The sequence below is a fragment of the Arachis stenosperma genome, chromosome 7 (genome assembly GCF_014773155.1).
Source record: "Arachis stenosperma cultivar V10309 chromosome 7, arast.V10309.gnm1.PFL2, whole genome shotgun sequence".
Taxonomy (NCBI): domain Eukaryota; kingdom Viridiplantae; phylum Streptophyta; class Magnoliopsida; order Fabales; family Fabaceae; genus Arachis; species Arachis stenosperma.
This window is the reverse complement of record NC_080383.1, coordinates 50809571-50826605: the sequence shown is the minus strand read 5'-3', so window position 1 is coordinate 50826605 and position 17035 is coordinate 50809571. Positions and strand designations below refer to the sequence as shown.

Below are 17035 nucleotides of genomic sequence, written 5' to 3'. Positions count from 1 at the left end.
TGATACGAATATGGTACCCTGCTTTAGCTGTAATAATTCAAGCTCCTTGGCCATTCTAGCAGAAGTCAGAAAGTACTTCTTATAGAACTCCTCTTGGAAGACATTCCAGGTGATATAGTCATCACCCTGCTGCAGAAGACGTCGGATACCTTGCCACCAATGTGACGCTTCACCGGTGAGCATATAGGTAGCAAACTCGACACGCTGTCCTTCAGGCACCACTTGTGCTTGCAGTGCTCGCTCTATAGCCTGAAACCATGTATCAGCCTCAGTTGGGCTAGTAGTTCCCTTGAACTTAGGCGGATTAACCTTCAAAAAGTTTGCCAGTGTTATCGGGCCCTGAACTCCACCTCCATCATTACCATGGTTGTTTATCTGTTGACCAAGAGCCTCAATAGTGGCTTGCATAGCAGCAGCCATGTTCTCCAACGCAGTCATAAAGTTCACCGGGTCATTAGGGTTATTCTCCGGTGCACGAGCATTCGTACGACCTCTACCACGGCCTCTACCGCATCCACGAGGCGCCATCTGGTTCCTATACACACCAAACAATCGATATTAAGTTGATCAGTCTCAATATCGGAAGTCTAGTGCTTTAAAGTCCCAAATGCATGCTCATGAACGTTTATGCCAATTATATCAAGCAGATATACTAATAGCACATAACACACACACACACAGAGAATACACAGAAGCATAGTCAGTCCATCCCTCAGGCTCTACAGGAACGAACTGCTCTGATACCATAATGTAACACCCTACCATACAGAGTCTTATGCTTAAGTCATAATTCAGAGATGGCAAGGTATCATGACCTCTAAAATAAAAATTTAGTACGTATAGTATTGTGAATGATTGATTATAACTAGGAGTCTTTGTAGAAAAAGGGGTAAACAAAAATCGTAACTCGAAAGCACAACACTCCGATCGATAACGTAACGAACAAGGATAACCGACGCGAGATTATATATATACAAAGGAGTGTCAAAAACAGGAATATCAAGACTTAAAATCTGGCTGCGAAGATAACCGGTCTGAGCATAGCAATATATACATATGATAAAATAAGGAAAACCCCAAAGGAAACCCAAAGGGACACAAATACATAAAACATATTCTCCAAAATCTCCCATAAGAGGAGTCATCACAGTTTGTATTATTTAATGGAGATAAAAGTATCTAAGCAAAACATATAAACTAAACAGAGTCCCCAAGAACAAAGGATCTTCGCTAATCCAGAAGTCTCCAGCAAGCCTCAGCGAGAAACCTCATGTCCTGCATCTGAAAACCACAAAATTCGCATGGGTGAGAACCAGAGGTTCCCAGCATGGTAACAGCTTCAACATATATAATACATAATAATAGAGGAAAGCCGAAGGCAATCCTAGAACTTCCTCCAGATAATATCAAAGCTTATAAACAAGCACTTCCACCACCATCCTCCGCCTATCACATAATCATCTTTGATCCTCATTGATCATTCATTGTTTCCTTGCTTCACTCGCAAGTTACCACATCCCCTAGCTCTTCTTCCCATTGCTAGGCATATCATAATGATTTAAGACATAAATGGTGAGATCGGAGGCTTAGAAGTATGAGATTTGGCTTTTAAAACTCAAAAATCATCTTTGGGATGAAAACAGGGCCACGCGTACGCGCACGCGTGGATGGCCACAAAACTCATCGACGCGTATGCGTCATGCACGCTAACGCGTGGATTGAAAATTAGCCAATCGACGCGCACGCGTCAGCCACGCGCACGCGTGGGTACTCTTGTGCCCCAGGCACAAAACTGGCACAGTTCAGGCACAACCCTCTGGAAAATGGCTGGGCATTGGGTGCAGCACATCAGCGCGCCCGCGCACACCACGCGCACGCGTGGATGGCGTTTTCGAGAAGAACGGTGCGTACGCGCCAAGTGCGCCTACGCGCGAGGGGTTATTCTGCTAAAAATTTTCTAAGTTAAAAGCTGCAGAATTCACAAATTCAATCCCCAATCTTCCAACGGACATAACTTTCTCATTTTAAATCGTTTTTCACCCGTTTTTCGAACGGCATGGACATCCCGGATCCAATTTCATTTCTAAACAAATTTGGCACAAAACGGAGATCCGTAGTCCAAGATATATCCCATCAAAGTATGTCCAAAAACCATATTTTTCATACAAAACCACCAAGTGCCATTTTCAACTCTTTTCAAAATCAATCAAAACATGCCAATTTCATCCCTTTTCTTTGAAATCAATCAAAATATATCAAATTCAACATCAAGCCTCCTCAACTCACACATTGACACTTTACCACAATTCACCAAAATTACTAACCCATCATTTTAACCCACTTCACCCAAGTGGCTCAAACTCAAACACATTGACATATCATATACTCTTCCTCATGCCAATTTTCAACAACACCAATTCCAATAAATCATCATTGTACACAATCAATGTCATACTCACCATCAACATGGTTCAATCCATAATTCAACCATAACCAATCATCAAGCATATATCACAACATGTATATGTCTCATACATCATACCATCAAGGCATCAATAATCATCATCACATATATGACCACATCATATATTTCAACCATTCAACAACATCAACATTTTAATGCCTATCTTAGGGCCTCTAGCCTAAGTATTTCCTACCACATTACATATTAGATACGAGAAACCGAGACCATACCTTAGCCGATTTCCCAAGCTCAACCGGAGTACTTCCAAACCACTTTTCCTCAAGCTCTCAAGGCCTCAACACCTCCAAAAACAGATTTTTTACCACCAAACCTTTTTCAAGCTTTTCAATATCACCAATCAAGCTCCAATATTCACATATACACAACCTAAGCCACAATCATCATACCTATACACAACATCTCAATACCCAAACATCATAGAACCATAAATTACACTAGGGTTGAGAATCTTACCACACCCAAGGTCCAAGGAGACAAGATTAACCTTCTCCTTCAAGAGAGTTGGGTCCTATAACATCAAAGAGCCCAAAATCTCAATATTTTTGCTCATGAAACTCGAAAACAAGGCTGGAAATTCAAAGAGAAAAATGTGGTTTACCTCAAGATTAATTGTATGGGTTTTGTAGAGCTCTCCGCGGTGAATGCGTGGCCGTAAACGGTGCGACAATCAGAGCTCTAGATCAAAAGTTATGGTGGTTTGGAGATCAAGTGAGAGATAGAAGTTTGAGAGAGTGTTCTTCCCCCATTTCCTCTCTTTTTCAGCGTGTGTGAGTGTTGTGTGAGGAGAGAAAGTGCTGAAAACTATGGTTTTGATTTAGTTATGTTGGGCCAAGGGCCCACTTTGGGTTCGGTTGGCCCGGTTTGGCCCGTTCGGTCCAATCTTGGTCCGAATTCTATAAAATTGGTACCGAAATTCTCGTCTCAATCTCCTCTATCACATTAAGCCATAAAAATCACATTTTGGGCTTTCTAGAATAAATTCTCACTTATGGGTTAATTAGCCGTTATTTATTCGGGTTTTACACACCACACGTGCATTTGGGAATTTGCTCGCACTGTGCAATACTTTCAATTTTCCATAATACGCCGTCAGGGCCATCTCTTCCTGCTTGCATCTCGTCATATCTAACTTCAGTTGTTGTATTCGTGGTTTGTTTATAGCAAAAAACCGTTCTTTGATATCTTGCCACAGTATCCGCGCGTTCTCAACATATATAATGATTGACCGTAGGATTGGTCGATTGTGTTCAAGATCTAAGATACAATCATGGATTGGACTGTCCACCAATTCTTAAGATCAAATGCATCTTTTTCTGGTTCCGTGAGAGTTCCATCGATGAATTCCCATTTTCTCCGAGCTCGAAGCGATATTTTCACCTCTGTACCATTCCTTATAATTTTCTCCACGCATTTGCACTTGCGTGATTATATTTTCTGAGTTTCACTCGCATTGAAGTCACATGGCGAGTAAGTTTTCTTAATTTCTTTTTCTAAAGTCTCTGATTCATTTGCAGAATTTTTCTAGTTTTGCTGCTATAATTATGCAGTCTAGGTTCTTTTTGTGTTTGTTGGTATTAGAGTCGCTCTGATACCATATAGAAAATAAGTTGTTTCAACCTGCTTTTCTATTAGTCATGAACACATATATATACATCTTTTGATATAAAACTATATTTTTTTATCTTAAAATGCATAATTTACGATCCTAATAAATTAAAATACATAACTTCCTATCCTAGTAATATACATGAGAGTACTCAAAGAGTACTGTATCTAAACTTTATTATCCATTAATAGTGATATTTAAAACTATTAAAAAAAGGATACAAGTGTTTATGGACAGAAAAAAATTGTGCAAGAATCGATAACTATAGATTTCAAAGATCGATTGAAGGTACTGTATCATAGAGCAGTTAAACCCAAAAACTACAAATGTGTGTCGATAAGATGATATTACACGAGGGTCGATCGTGGGATTGATTGTGAGCTTTTGGGATTTCTTGATAAAAGGATAAAATGTATAATTAGTTTGACGCTTGGACAAAGCAAAAATGTGTATCAAGAAAAGAGTTAGGCGAATTTTGAGAATGTTGGTAAAGTTAAAGCCTTAAAAAAGTAAAAAATGTTAGATTGACGTATGGACGAAGTGGTTTAGGGATGACAAAATTCTCCGAGACACGGAAATTTCTATGGAGACTTTCTCGAATGGAGTTTCGACTGTAGAAAATTTTTTTATGGGAATGGGGACGGGGCAAAATTTCTCGAGGCAGGCGCGGAGACCCAAGTGAGGATCTCTACCCCGTCCCTGCTAATCCCCAAAATTCATAAATTTATTTAATTATTTTTAATAATTTATTTCTCGCATATATTTTTTAGTCATTTCACATGTCATATATATATATATATATATATATATATATAGGGAGGGAGGGAGGGAGGAAGACAGAAAAAAGAGAGAGAAACTCAAAATTCTTAAACCTCATTTGCATAATGTTTCTTCAATTTAGAAACTTCTAGCGCCGTTCATACTCCATCCAACCTCTCTGCAGCTACCCGCTCGCCACTCTTCCTTCTCACCGCATCGTTCTCTCTGTTCGCAGCGTTCTTTCTCCTCTTCGAGGGTGGGGTTTGTTCTCCTTTTCGCAACTCTGTCGTCGTGTCTATTCTCCTCTCTGTTGCTGCGTCCCCCACCTCGTCCACTGCTCTGTGCTCTAGCTTGCCATGGCATCCCCCACTGTGTCATTTCGAAAGCAGTCACCGTTCTGTTGTTTAGACTTTTTTATATAAAGTCTTGCTACTTTTTGCATACGATGGGTACTTGCAGCTCTATTTTTATAGAAATTAATGATTAGTCAGAATTATTAGAGAAATAGAGAATAAAATCCACACAAAAAATGGAACTCTATAAAAAATGGAGATGGGCCTATGACAAAAAACAGAGACAGAGATTAGAGAAACATCTCCCGTCTCTGTCGTGTCCAATTGCCATCCTTAAAGTGGCCTCATGGTCGTGATCAAAGAGATCCAAATTTTGAAAGTTAAGCAAAGCAATTGGCGAAAACAATTTATTTAATCGAGGATAACTATAGATAAATTTCGAGATATCATTGGTCTAAAAGAATCTATAAATAAGAGAATATAAGATTGATAAAGAGTAAAAAATCTTTCTCAAAATCACAACTTAAACTCTTCACAAATCCTTTAGTTTTTGACATTTGTTATAACTTTTAAGTCAAATTTTGAATTAGTGTTCCTTTCAAGTATTTTTTTTCACTTGTAATTGCATTTTATTTCTTTACAAAGTTTATTTCTTTTATTTATTGTCATTCTTTTGTTTTTATCTAAATCTTCAAACTTTTGTGAAGATCATATTTTATTAAATACTTTAGAATTCTGTAAAATATAATATTTATCAATTCAGTTCTATTAGAAAATCAACTAGGGTGAAGTCAATTCTAACCAATTAGTTAAAAAATAGGTATGTTATAAAATAAAACAAAAAAGATAACTCTCCATTATCCTAGTTTTTAAAATTTTAAAATAAAAAATAAAGGAGATTGACTTAATTGGCTTATCCTGGAGTTAGTTCTCTAAATTTTTTTTATTAAATACTTAATTGGTTAGAATTCATGATAATAACTCAAGAATAATAAAATTGATAATAAAATACTTTTAAAATATGATATAAGGTATTATAGATAATGAATAAATAAAAAAGTAATTAAATAATAAATATCTAATATCCCATTATTTATAACAATATCAATCAAGATCAATGTAATTAATATTCAAATTCCTAATATTCTCTAACATTGTTTAATAATAATTATTTTTTTTATTTTTTCATGTTAAACTCTAAATTTTGATGCACTTTTTTTTATAGATATAAGGGATAAGTGCTATTTTGGTCTCTATAGTTTGGGAGTAAAATCAAAATCGTTTCTAACCTTATTTTTAATTCAAAATCGTCCTTAACATTTTTATTATTATTAAAATCGTTCTTTTAAAAATTTTACCCCTATCTCACTAATCCTATTTCACTAACCCTATCTTTATCACCATCAGTAACAATTACACACACATTCAGATGAAAAAAAAATATAGAGAAGTAAAGAAGTTGGGAGAAGAAGAAAAGAGGAGGAGAAAAGACGGTGTCGGTAGGGTTAATAGCCGCCATCATTGTCGACCAAATCTCTCTCTTTGAAGCAAAAGAGAGAAGGAGAAGGAGAAGCAAAGGTGGCAGCGTATCAAAATGGCACCACTGAGGAGAACGAGAAGCAACGAGTTCAAGTGGAATCCGAGAGGAGCATAAGCGATGCAAAACCAGAGAAACCACAGCAATGGAGGTGAGTTGTGCGTGGAGGTGAACCTCTCCGTTACGATCTCGGTCTCTCAATGGCGGCATGGATGAGCAATGGCAGCCACGACGGTCAAACCAATGACTTCTCTAGTCCTTAAAGTTCTCTTCTTCGAAGTACGGCGATGCTGTATTAGCAAGCTCCGGCAAGGAGAAGGTACGTCGCTTGCGATATTGAGTGCCACTATCGCCGTCGAAGAGCAGTGATTTCCGATCTCCTTTTTCTCCTTTTTTCGGCGACAATTTTGAAGACAAGTGGCAGGGACTCTCTCTCTCTCTCTCTCTCTCTCTCTCTTATCTGTGTTCTCTCTCTTCTTTCGATGGTGGTGGCGGCAACGACAAATATCCACTGCCACTGTCTAACTATCCCTTTCTCCTTCTTCCTCTTTCTTCTCCTTTCTCACTAAGCTTATTGTATCTCTCTTGTCTCTCTTTGTACTAATCTTTCGATGGTGGTGGCAGCAACGACAAATATCCACTGCCACTGTCTAACTATCCCTTTCTCCTTCTTCCTCTTTCTTCTCATTTCTCACTAAGCTTATTATATCTCTCTTGTCTCTCTTTGTACTAATCTTTCTTTCTATCCTATTTTCAAAATATATAAATTGCTATAATGTCATTGTTGAGTTTGAAGAATTAAATTTTTGAGATTTTTGTCTTGAATTTAAATGTTGTGTTGTTGTTGATGATGGATTCTTGAATTTAAATGTTTGTTGTTGATTATGAATTATGGATTATTGAATTTGATAGTTGGTAGGAATAAAGGGGGAGAATGCAAGGTGATTACTAGTGCGTAAAGATGGTAGTGGTGGAGAATGCAGGGTGAGTATTGGTGCAGTAAGGATATTTTTGTCTTTTATTTTTTTTCAAAAGGATGATTTTAATACTAAATAAAACGTTGAGGACGATTTTGAATTAAAAATAAGGTTAGACACGATTTTAGTTTTGTCCCCAAACCATAGAAACTAAAACAGTACTTATCTCCAAATATAAAGATGAGTTGGTTCTACTTCCAAACTTAGATTTTGAACCATAAATTTTAGATAATTGTCAAAATAATTGGTTTTTATGAAAGAAAAATCCTGTAAAACTCTAACATAATAATAATAATAATAATAATAATAATAGAACATGATAAATAGATTTTTGTTTTTTTGTCCCGCAAATATTTTTGTTCTTAGCCATTTGAAAATACTTTTAAATTCCTGAACTTTTTAAAGTTGGACATACGAATCTCTTCGTTTATATGGGTCCATCAGACTCAACGAAAAAGTCTGACATAGTTCTCGTTGTTCTGACCTAGCCGTTATAAATATACACGTGGAAGGAAAGTTTTCAAAACAGGACATATAAACCTCCTCTTCAAAACAACGCCATTTGATTAGTAGCCCTCCACTACCAACTTCAGACTATCTTTGTGTTTTTCAAGTATTGCACCATCTCCAAAAAAAATAGCTACATCAGTTTATCAGTCATCACCTTGAAAGTCCCGCTTAATCTAAAACCTTCTTCTCTCTTTCTCACGTGCTCGATTTTTGCCAACAGATCCCAAAGCTGCACTTGCTTTCCAATTCTGCCATTCCTGAAGCCCTATCGCCATCGATGGATCGGGTGGATCAGATGTTGTCTTCGCCGGTGAAAGCGGTGCTGGTTTCTGCCCCCGTCGAGTAGTTTGAGATTCTCGAGTTCGATTCTCGGAATCCGATTCTATGTTTTTCGTACCGTGATCCAACAATGCCGAAGTCAAACCAAATAGTATTGGAAGCCTAGGCTAGGGTTTGCATTAAATCCACGCCCACTCGACGACGAACAAACTTTCAAGGTCTTTGATACAATTCTAAGATAAGGTTCTTCAATTCCTTTCGTTTTAAGGATTTTGCTATAAGTTTGACAAATCAAAAGCTTAATTAATTCTTGGTATAGTAGTATGGATTAACTTAATTTGCTATTCATCTAATGAAATTCGAAAATTTTGATCAAAGAAGGAGCAATTAAGAGAGTAGTAGAGAAGGAAAGACTCATCCCAAACCTAGTTACCATCATAAACGTTGCATTGATTGTCTTCTTTAGAGAGAAACTGAGCCACAGGAAGAGGAGTTGAAGAAGAAAGAGACGAAAAAAAAAGGAGGTGGACGCTAAGAAGAGTGGTTCCTCGATCAAGAGCATAGGCCTCTATAGTCGAGGTAGAAGAATTGGAAGAGTGAGCAAGAATAAGTTAGCAATGTCAAGAGAAGGTTCTAGAAAATTGAAGCACTTGAACTTAATTAATTGGTACTTTTTTAAATGACGTCGTTTTGAAAAAAGGGACTAATTTATTCTGTTTTAAAAAATTTTTTTCCACTTGTACATTTATAATAACCAAATCAACACAACGGAAGTTACATCAGACATCACATTTTCATTAGATCTAACGGATTTATATAAATGGAGGAATAATAGATATATCTGTTCAATTTTTAAAGAGATTAATAACTTAAAAAAAAATTAATTGGTCAAAAATAAAAATATGTACAGAACAAAAGATTATGGATGTATTTATCCTTTTTTCTAATAATGATGTTGCAAAATATGAAGCAAAATTGGGTTGCTTTCAAGCTGGTAAATGATTTCGACTTGTAGCTTATATTTTCTTTAATAGACTCCTTCATGCCCGAAAAATTGGTGGAACATCCATAGTGCTGTTGGAATCCACTACAATATGGCTATATGATGCCAAAAATTGAAAAGCTCTACACGATGGCCACTGTTCTAACCATTCTACGGTGTAAGCATATAGCAAGTAAGCAACTCACTATTTCAAAGTTTCAAACTTCAAAACCAACGCATATTTGAGTCAGCAGCTCCTATTAAGGAAAATGCTAACGTGACGCTTAATTAATTTCTATACTATTTGTTTACTAAAAATATTATCTATATTAAAATTAATTATTAAAATAAATTATATTTAAATATAAATATATATTATTTAATTTATTTTTAATATACATTTTATATTTTAATATATATTTTATATTAGTAACTGATTTTAGTGTATATCTAAATTAATTATATACATATATAATAATGTATTCTTTAAAAACCATTTTTTAAAACAAAAACCCTACAGGAAAAAGCTCTTAAGTTATTCGTTAAATTATATTATTTTATATGATTTATTAATTTCAGAATGCAAGACTGACAATATTACGAACGACCAAGTATAATAGGACTAATTTAATAATAGTGTCCTTGATGAAATTCTCATTTCTGATCATATTATGAATGGTTATATTTTTTATATATTAAAAGTTTTTTAGAGTTACGTGGATTTTACATAAGTTTTATTTTTCCTTTTATTTATTATTTTATGTTAAAAAGTTTTTTTTTGAGATCAACATAAATTAAATTTTAAATATTTTGATCATAGAAATTTCAATAATATATAATAAAATTATTCTTAATAAAAATTAAACTAATGAAAAGAAACATAAATGATTATATCACTGATAATATATAATACCAAAACGCCTACAATGATTTATAAGCAATTTTTTTTAACTCCATTGATAAGTAAATCATTAACAAATAAATCGTTACAGGAGGATAAAGTTTATACGTTTTTCATGAATCCTTATCCACTACAATGATTTACTAGTAACAAAGTGACATCATGATGAGATTTTGTTTCGTTATCTTTCGTTGTTTTCGTATATATAGCAATAGTTTACTGTTAAATTATTTTTAATTATATTTTATAATTTATATTTATATGTATATTCTGTATTTTTGTTTTTGTATGTGTATTTATTGTAGTCTAGGGATCAATTACCCAATTAATGCAATGTTTACGCACGATATATTCCTCACACTCTTTTCAATCTTTAAGTTAATAGTATGGAAAAGTATGAGGAGCCAATGTAATATTTGTATAATGTGTACAATAGAGATTTATAGAGTATTAGAGATATAACCATTAATGTTACCTTTTTTCATCAGCTAAAATTTTTGGGATGAGTGGTATCATAACATGGTATTAGAGTGCTAGATTCGAAAGGTCAAGAGTTTGATTCTTGGTGAACCCAAAAATCAATTTAAGCTTTTGAGAAGATGTTTATTATCTATAGTACTCGAATGGTTATTTTAGATAATATGGAGGATGTTCATTTTGTAATTCAATAGCCCATTGTACACATTGTACAAATAGTCCATTGTCTCCCTAACGGGATCCTAATAGTATTTTTGTATATTTATTGTGTTGTGTTATAAAAATATATACCTAAACAAAAAAAAAATGAAATGCTACCAAACAAACGCTGCATATTATATTATCTTTTTTCATATTTATTGTGTTATATATATGTCATATAAAATATATACCTAAACGACACAACTACTTAATAATATAAAATGAGACTAGAAAAAAATACATATTATTATTTTATATTTATTAATAATAAAGTTATTTGACCGGGCAATAAGATCCAGAATTAAAAAAAAAAAAAAGACCTGAGACATAAGATTTCATATATATATGCTTCTAATTCTATACATGCAATACAAAGCAATATGATGATCACCCTCATACTAGTAAATCGTTGTAGAGAATAAGATTTTCCGAAAGTGTAAAACGTACCTTTCTAATTATTTATTTAAATGATGTTAAAAAATTTGGTCGTAAATCGTCTTAGGTGAGTAAGTTTTATGAGAAAAGGTAAAACCTATATACCCTGCAACGATTTACTTATTAATGGAATTAAAAAATTCCCTCGTAAATCATTGCAAGTTTCCGGGTATTACAAATAAATTATAAAACTTCAATACCTGTAACGATTTACATATATAGAAGGACAAATTTGTAATCGCATTAGATTAGGAGAATTTGACAAATTATTCATTTTATTTTTTATATGGGTAAAAAATCCGAAATCCTTGTAACTAAGTGGAAAAAACAGTTTTTTCTTTTTTGGTCATGGAATTTATTTTTATCATTGAGGAAACTAGTGTTATTTTGGGTCTTGACTCGACGGAGCCAAATTTGAATTGAACAGGCCAAATTTTAAGGATATGCATATGGGCTGACCCGTTGCCTGTTAAATTTTAACATTGGGCCATTGTGTCCTTCTTAAACCAAAAACAAAAATTTATCCAGATTTAAAATTCAAGTATGCACGTGGCAATCTATTGTGGCTAACGATAAATATTTAAATAAAATTGCAATTTGTGATGGATTAGTTTTTAGTTTATCCATTTAAGAGATAACTGCAAAAAATAAATAAATGTAGACATGTGGATTAAATTCTAAAAATTATTTATTAATTAATTATATTATTTTTTCTCTCTTACAAATAACTATTCCCTGTCATATCTTTCATTTGGACCTTTCTTGTAACAGGATATAAATGCATGATATACAAATTTGTATAAATGTTTATTTATACCTTTGTTATAAGATATATAAACTATAAAATATTACTCATCATATTTTTATAATTAAGTTTCAACCACCAAATACATAAGAAATTTTAATTCTCAAGAATAAGGGAGTCAAAAAAATCAATCTTTGTTGAAAAAGAAAGGAACGCACTGGACTAAATGTTTATCTATCAGTTTGTTAGGATTAGAAGAAAAGAAAAAATGAGGTTGAATATAGAAAATGCTAGTCCCATATCAAGAATTCCTATGAATGGGAAACGGGAAAATCTCAAAAGAGAAAATTTTGTTGATTAATGTTATCTTAATTTTAGAAAAGAAGCCAAGCCAGCAAATAATTCAGCCTTTTTTTCTTGATTGCATCAGTTAATTTAGCCGTTGAGGATAGCATTGAAAACCCTAAAATATTCAAACTATTTGTTCATGGAAAGGGGGGGAGTGCATGTTTGTTAAAACCCTTCTTCCTCTTTCATTGTTCTCCTTGGCTCTCTCTTTTGAGAAAGTTCCGTTTAAAAAATTTATCTTTTATTTTAATTGGTTTTCCTCCTTACCCCTTCTCCCAATAACCCTCAATCTTTTATTTGTATGCATGCATGTCTCCTTTTTTGCACTATTATTACCAACCTAATTTGTTAATTAATATTCATTTCCGACAACAATCTGTTATTGATTTTTTATATTCCTGCAGGAAGAAATTAAAAAACAGGTTGGGACATTGATCTGTTCAGCTCTTGTTAATTCTTCTATAATAATATGATATATTTTCTTATCACTTTTAGCTTTGTTAATTTCAGATTTTTCAGTCAAGATATATAATATAAGAGTTAATTATTATATTAAAGCATGGCTAATGTGGGTTTTTGCGGTTTGAAGCCAATGCTCTTTCGCCGCAAGACGAATATTTTTGAGGTAAATAGCTCTATAAACCCTTCCAGAACAATCTCAATATATGGATATTAGAGAAAATTATTTGAAGGAAGATGATATTGCATTGTATCAGTAAACCTTTCAAATGGAGACAATTATTAGAGGGTTTTTCCGGGATGAAATTCTGAAAAAGCTATAGAAGGTTTAGGAAAGGAAATTCAGTTTTGTTAGGGGTTAGCAATTAATATGAAATGTTATACAATATGAGATTTATATGACACCATTTGTAATATATGGTTTTGTAGGGAATAAAAGCGTTTGGGTCGCCCAAGAAGTCTTCAAGGGTAAGGGAAAAGGAAAAAGAAAAGAAAAGGAGCAAACCGAACACTAATAATAATAATGATAATAAATGTTATAGTAAGTGTATACCAAAATCCGCTATTAAAATTATCCACAAATATAATGGAGATTCAACGGAGCTGTCATTTATAGGAGCAGACCAATTGATTTTAATGGTAGAGATCCATAAGAAGATAATGTCATTCAGGGACATCATGGATCTTTCTCTATGTAACAGCTCTGCTTCCTTACGTGAGGTCAGAAAAATTATATTATTATTATTATTTTAATTTCTCCTTATCATTGTTGGCATCATAATGAACTTGTGTTTTATAAATTTGTGAATCATGTGCAGATTGTATTGAAAACCTTGGAGGATCTCCAGAAGGTTTATCCAGCAATCATACCGAGAAAGGAAGTGGCAAAGATTAAAGACAAGTCTACAGATCAGGTTTTTTTTTAAGAGTAGTGTGAAATTGATAGTTGAGAGTCATTAAATAATTTAATATATTTGACTAAATTGTTATTTAACGTCTTTCACTAATCAATTTTATTTGAAATTAACTAATTGCACTAAACTTTAAAGAAAAGTTCTATGGTAGCATTGGTTTTAGTAGCTGAGAATGATATAAATTTGACTAACAAGTAAATAATCGAGAAGATGTTTATTATCCCTTGTACTCGGATAGTTATTCTAAATAGTATAGGAGATGTTCATTTCATAACTCAATAGCTATTGTACACATTATACAAATAGTCCATTGTCTCCTTAGCGGGATCCTAATTTTATTGTTATTTTTTAAAATTATTAAGAAAATAATAAAAAAATAAAAATAATAATATAAAATTATTTTGGTATTATTTTTTTGAAATTATTTTTAATAATTATAAAAATAATTAAAAAAATTATTTTGATAAAAATAATCATAAAAAATTATATAAGAAAGAGAATTATTTTTATTTTAGATTTAATTTTTTGTCACATGTTAATATTTTACTTTGTTAGTCAAATTTATGTCATTTTAGTCATTAAAATCAATGCCACCGTAGAACTTTTCAACTTTAAATTGTATTAATAATAGTATTAATTGATATAGAAATGTTGGCATGTTGCTAGGCTATGGCGTATTTATGCTCGGCGTTGAAGTGTCTGGGAGAGTCGTGGATGGAGAACAATGATTTGAAGGAAAAGCTGAAAATCGTGCTACCAACATGCAAGGATGAAGGCAACATGAGCAAAATTGGTGAAAGCATGTTGGTGACACTAGAGAGCTTGATGAAGTTGGCAAGTGAGAGGTTCGATGACGTGGAAGAAGAAGAAGAAGAGGAGGAGGAGCATGAAAGGAGCAATAAATCGTTGAATTCGTTCTCAGATACAACAAGCAGCATTCACAGCTTCTCTCTTTCGTCTTCTCCGATGACACCAACATCAGTTCTTCCGAATAATCCATGCACCTCTCCCCTTCTTTATTCCCTCAGGGTTCAAGCCGTCGGCAAACTCAACCCTATCGATATCAAGCGCTTGTCTTTTCACATGTCACCAACGCGCATCAAGCTTCAAGAGGAACAACACCTTAACAATCAACCAATGGAGGAACAAACTACTTCTCACCAACTAGAGTTTGATTTCGACACTAGAATTCACCAACCTCCAACTTTAACATCAAATCCCAATCCACCACCAATACCTTCACTTCTACCACCACCACCACCACCACCACCACCTCCAGTACTCAATGGAGGATCAGTTGTAGCACTACCACCTCCGCTGCCACCTTCTTCTCCACCAGCACCACAACTACCTGGAATAGCAGATGCAATCTTGCCACCGCCACCAATGCCGCCGCGTGGAGGTGGAGGATCGCCACCACCTCCTCCTCCCGGCGGAGTAGGGAGTAGGTCCTTGCGCGCCAAGGCAACTACTAAGTTGAAAAGGTCAGCCCAATTAGGCACCCTTTACCGAACTCTTAAGGGAAAATTGGAAGGCTCTAGCGTCACCAACAAATCCTCCGGCGGGAGGAGGGTCGCGGCTGCCGCCACCGGAGCTGGAAAACAAGGAATGGCCGATGCTTTAGCTGAGATGACAAAGAGGTATTCTTGCCCTGGTTCTCATCCACAATTGAAATCTTTCAAATTTTGTTTCGGTAACTAAAAATATATATGAAATCAAATTATTAGATCCACTTACTTCCAACAAATAGAAGAAGATGTTGAGAAGTACACAAAACAAATCGTAGAGCTGAAGACTGTTCTTACCAACATGAAGATAAACGAAATGGCCGAACTGAAAAAGTCTCACAGGGAAGTTGAATCCGTTCTTGAGAAACTCACTGATGAATCACAGGTCACTAGCTACCTTCCATCTTTGTTAGTTTGATATGCTACGCTTATTCATGTGTTATGATTCTTGTTTCAATTAGGTGCTAGCGCGGTTTGAAGGTTTCCCCACAAAGAAGTTGGAAGCTCTAAGAATGGCAGCAGCAATGTACGATAAGTTGGATTCAATACTCTCTGAACTTCGAAATTGGAATCTTGTGTCTCCATTGGCTCACCAACTTGACAAGGTTGAACGTTACTTCAACAAGGTAGGTAACTAAATTTTTTTACCATTTAAATATCAATTGTTAATACTATATACCTTAAAAATAATAAAACATAATAATGCAGATCAAAACCGATTTAGATGCCTTGGAACGAACCAAAGATGAAGAAGCAAAGAAACTTAAAAGCCATAACATCGAATTCGACTTCCATATTCTTGTAAAAATCAAGGAAGCAATGGTGGACGTTTCTTCAAATTGCATGGAGTTAGCACTAAAGGTACAAATATATATATCCATTATCCAACTTAATAATTAGAATATATATAAATATTAATTTGCAATTTGCTAAACTTTTATACATGTTGCAGGAGAAGCGAGATAATGACGGTAGCAAGAACGAAGCAGCAAAACAAGAATGTTGCAAATTGCTATGGAAGGCATTCCAATTTGCTTTCAGAGTCTATACATTCGCTGGTGGACATGATGATCGTGCTGATAGGCTAACAAGAGAACTAGCACAGGAAATAGAGAAGAACCCTATTTCAATCATGAACAAAGAAAAGAAAATTGCATGATATAATTAATAATATGGAGTTAAAAAGAACAAAAAAAAAATCTGGTTTCAAACCCATATATGTATATATATGAGGTCCCCTTTATTTATTTATTTTTATTAGCTCCAAAAAGCCATGTGTATAGTAAATGTTGCTTGGCGACTTGGAGATTAAATCTTAAAATTTTTTTATTAGGAACTAGTCATGCTTGGAGAGTTTTCAATATTAATTATGGAAACTCCATTGTAATATTATTATGATGGAGCATTGAAGCTAAACTAATAAACTTGCAGCTTCATGCTCTAATCTGTATGTTCTATATATACTACATATTATATATTATTGGAGTTTTAGTTAAATCATGGTTTTCTTGCCTTTGAATTTGTTCTGCATGTACTGACAGATAGTACTAACAAATCTAATAGTTTTTTAAATTCTATGTATCCATATCATTAAGAAAATCTCCAATACTAATTTTAAA

General features: G+C 34.0%; 1 protein-coding gene across 1 annotated transcript; it reads left to right on the top strand.

The window, feature by feature from the left end:
• Positions 1 to 13094: 13094 nt before the first annotated feature.
• On the top strand, positions 13095 to 16762 carry LOC130939778 (uncharacterized protein At4g04980). Its single transcript, XM_057867856.1, has 9 exons — positions 13095 to 13160; positions 13424 to 13714; positions 13813 to 13908; positions 14575 to 14792; positions 14853 to 15548; positions 15636 to 15801; positions 15878 to 16042; positions 16125 to 16277; positions 16369 to 16762. Exons 1-9 carry the CDS (start codon positions 13095 to 13097, stop codon positions 16573 to 16575), a joined length of 2058 nt encoding a protein of 685 aa, XP_057723839.1. The 3' UTR covers positions 16576 to 16762.
• Positions 16763 to 17035: the final 273 nt, after the last annotated feature.

Coding starts and splice junctions, on each gene's coding strand:
- LOC130939778 (XM_057867856.1), top strand. CDS start 13,095: ATGGCTAATGTGGGTTTTTGCGGTTTGAAGCCAATGCTCTTTCGCCGC. Junction 13,715..13,812: donor GCTCTGCTTCCTTACGTGAG/GTCAGAAAAATT, acceptor AATCATGTGCAG/ATTGTATTGAAAACCTTGGA. Junction 13,909..14,574: donor AAGACAAGTCTACAGATCAG/GTTTTTTTTTAA, acceptor GCATGTTGCTAG/GCTATGGCGTATTTATGCTC.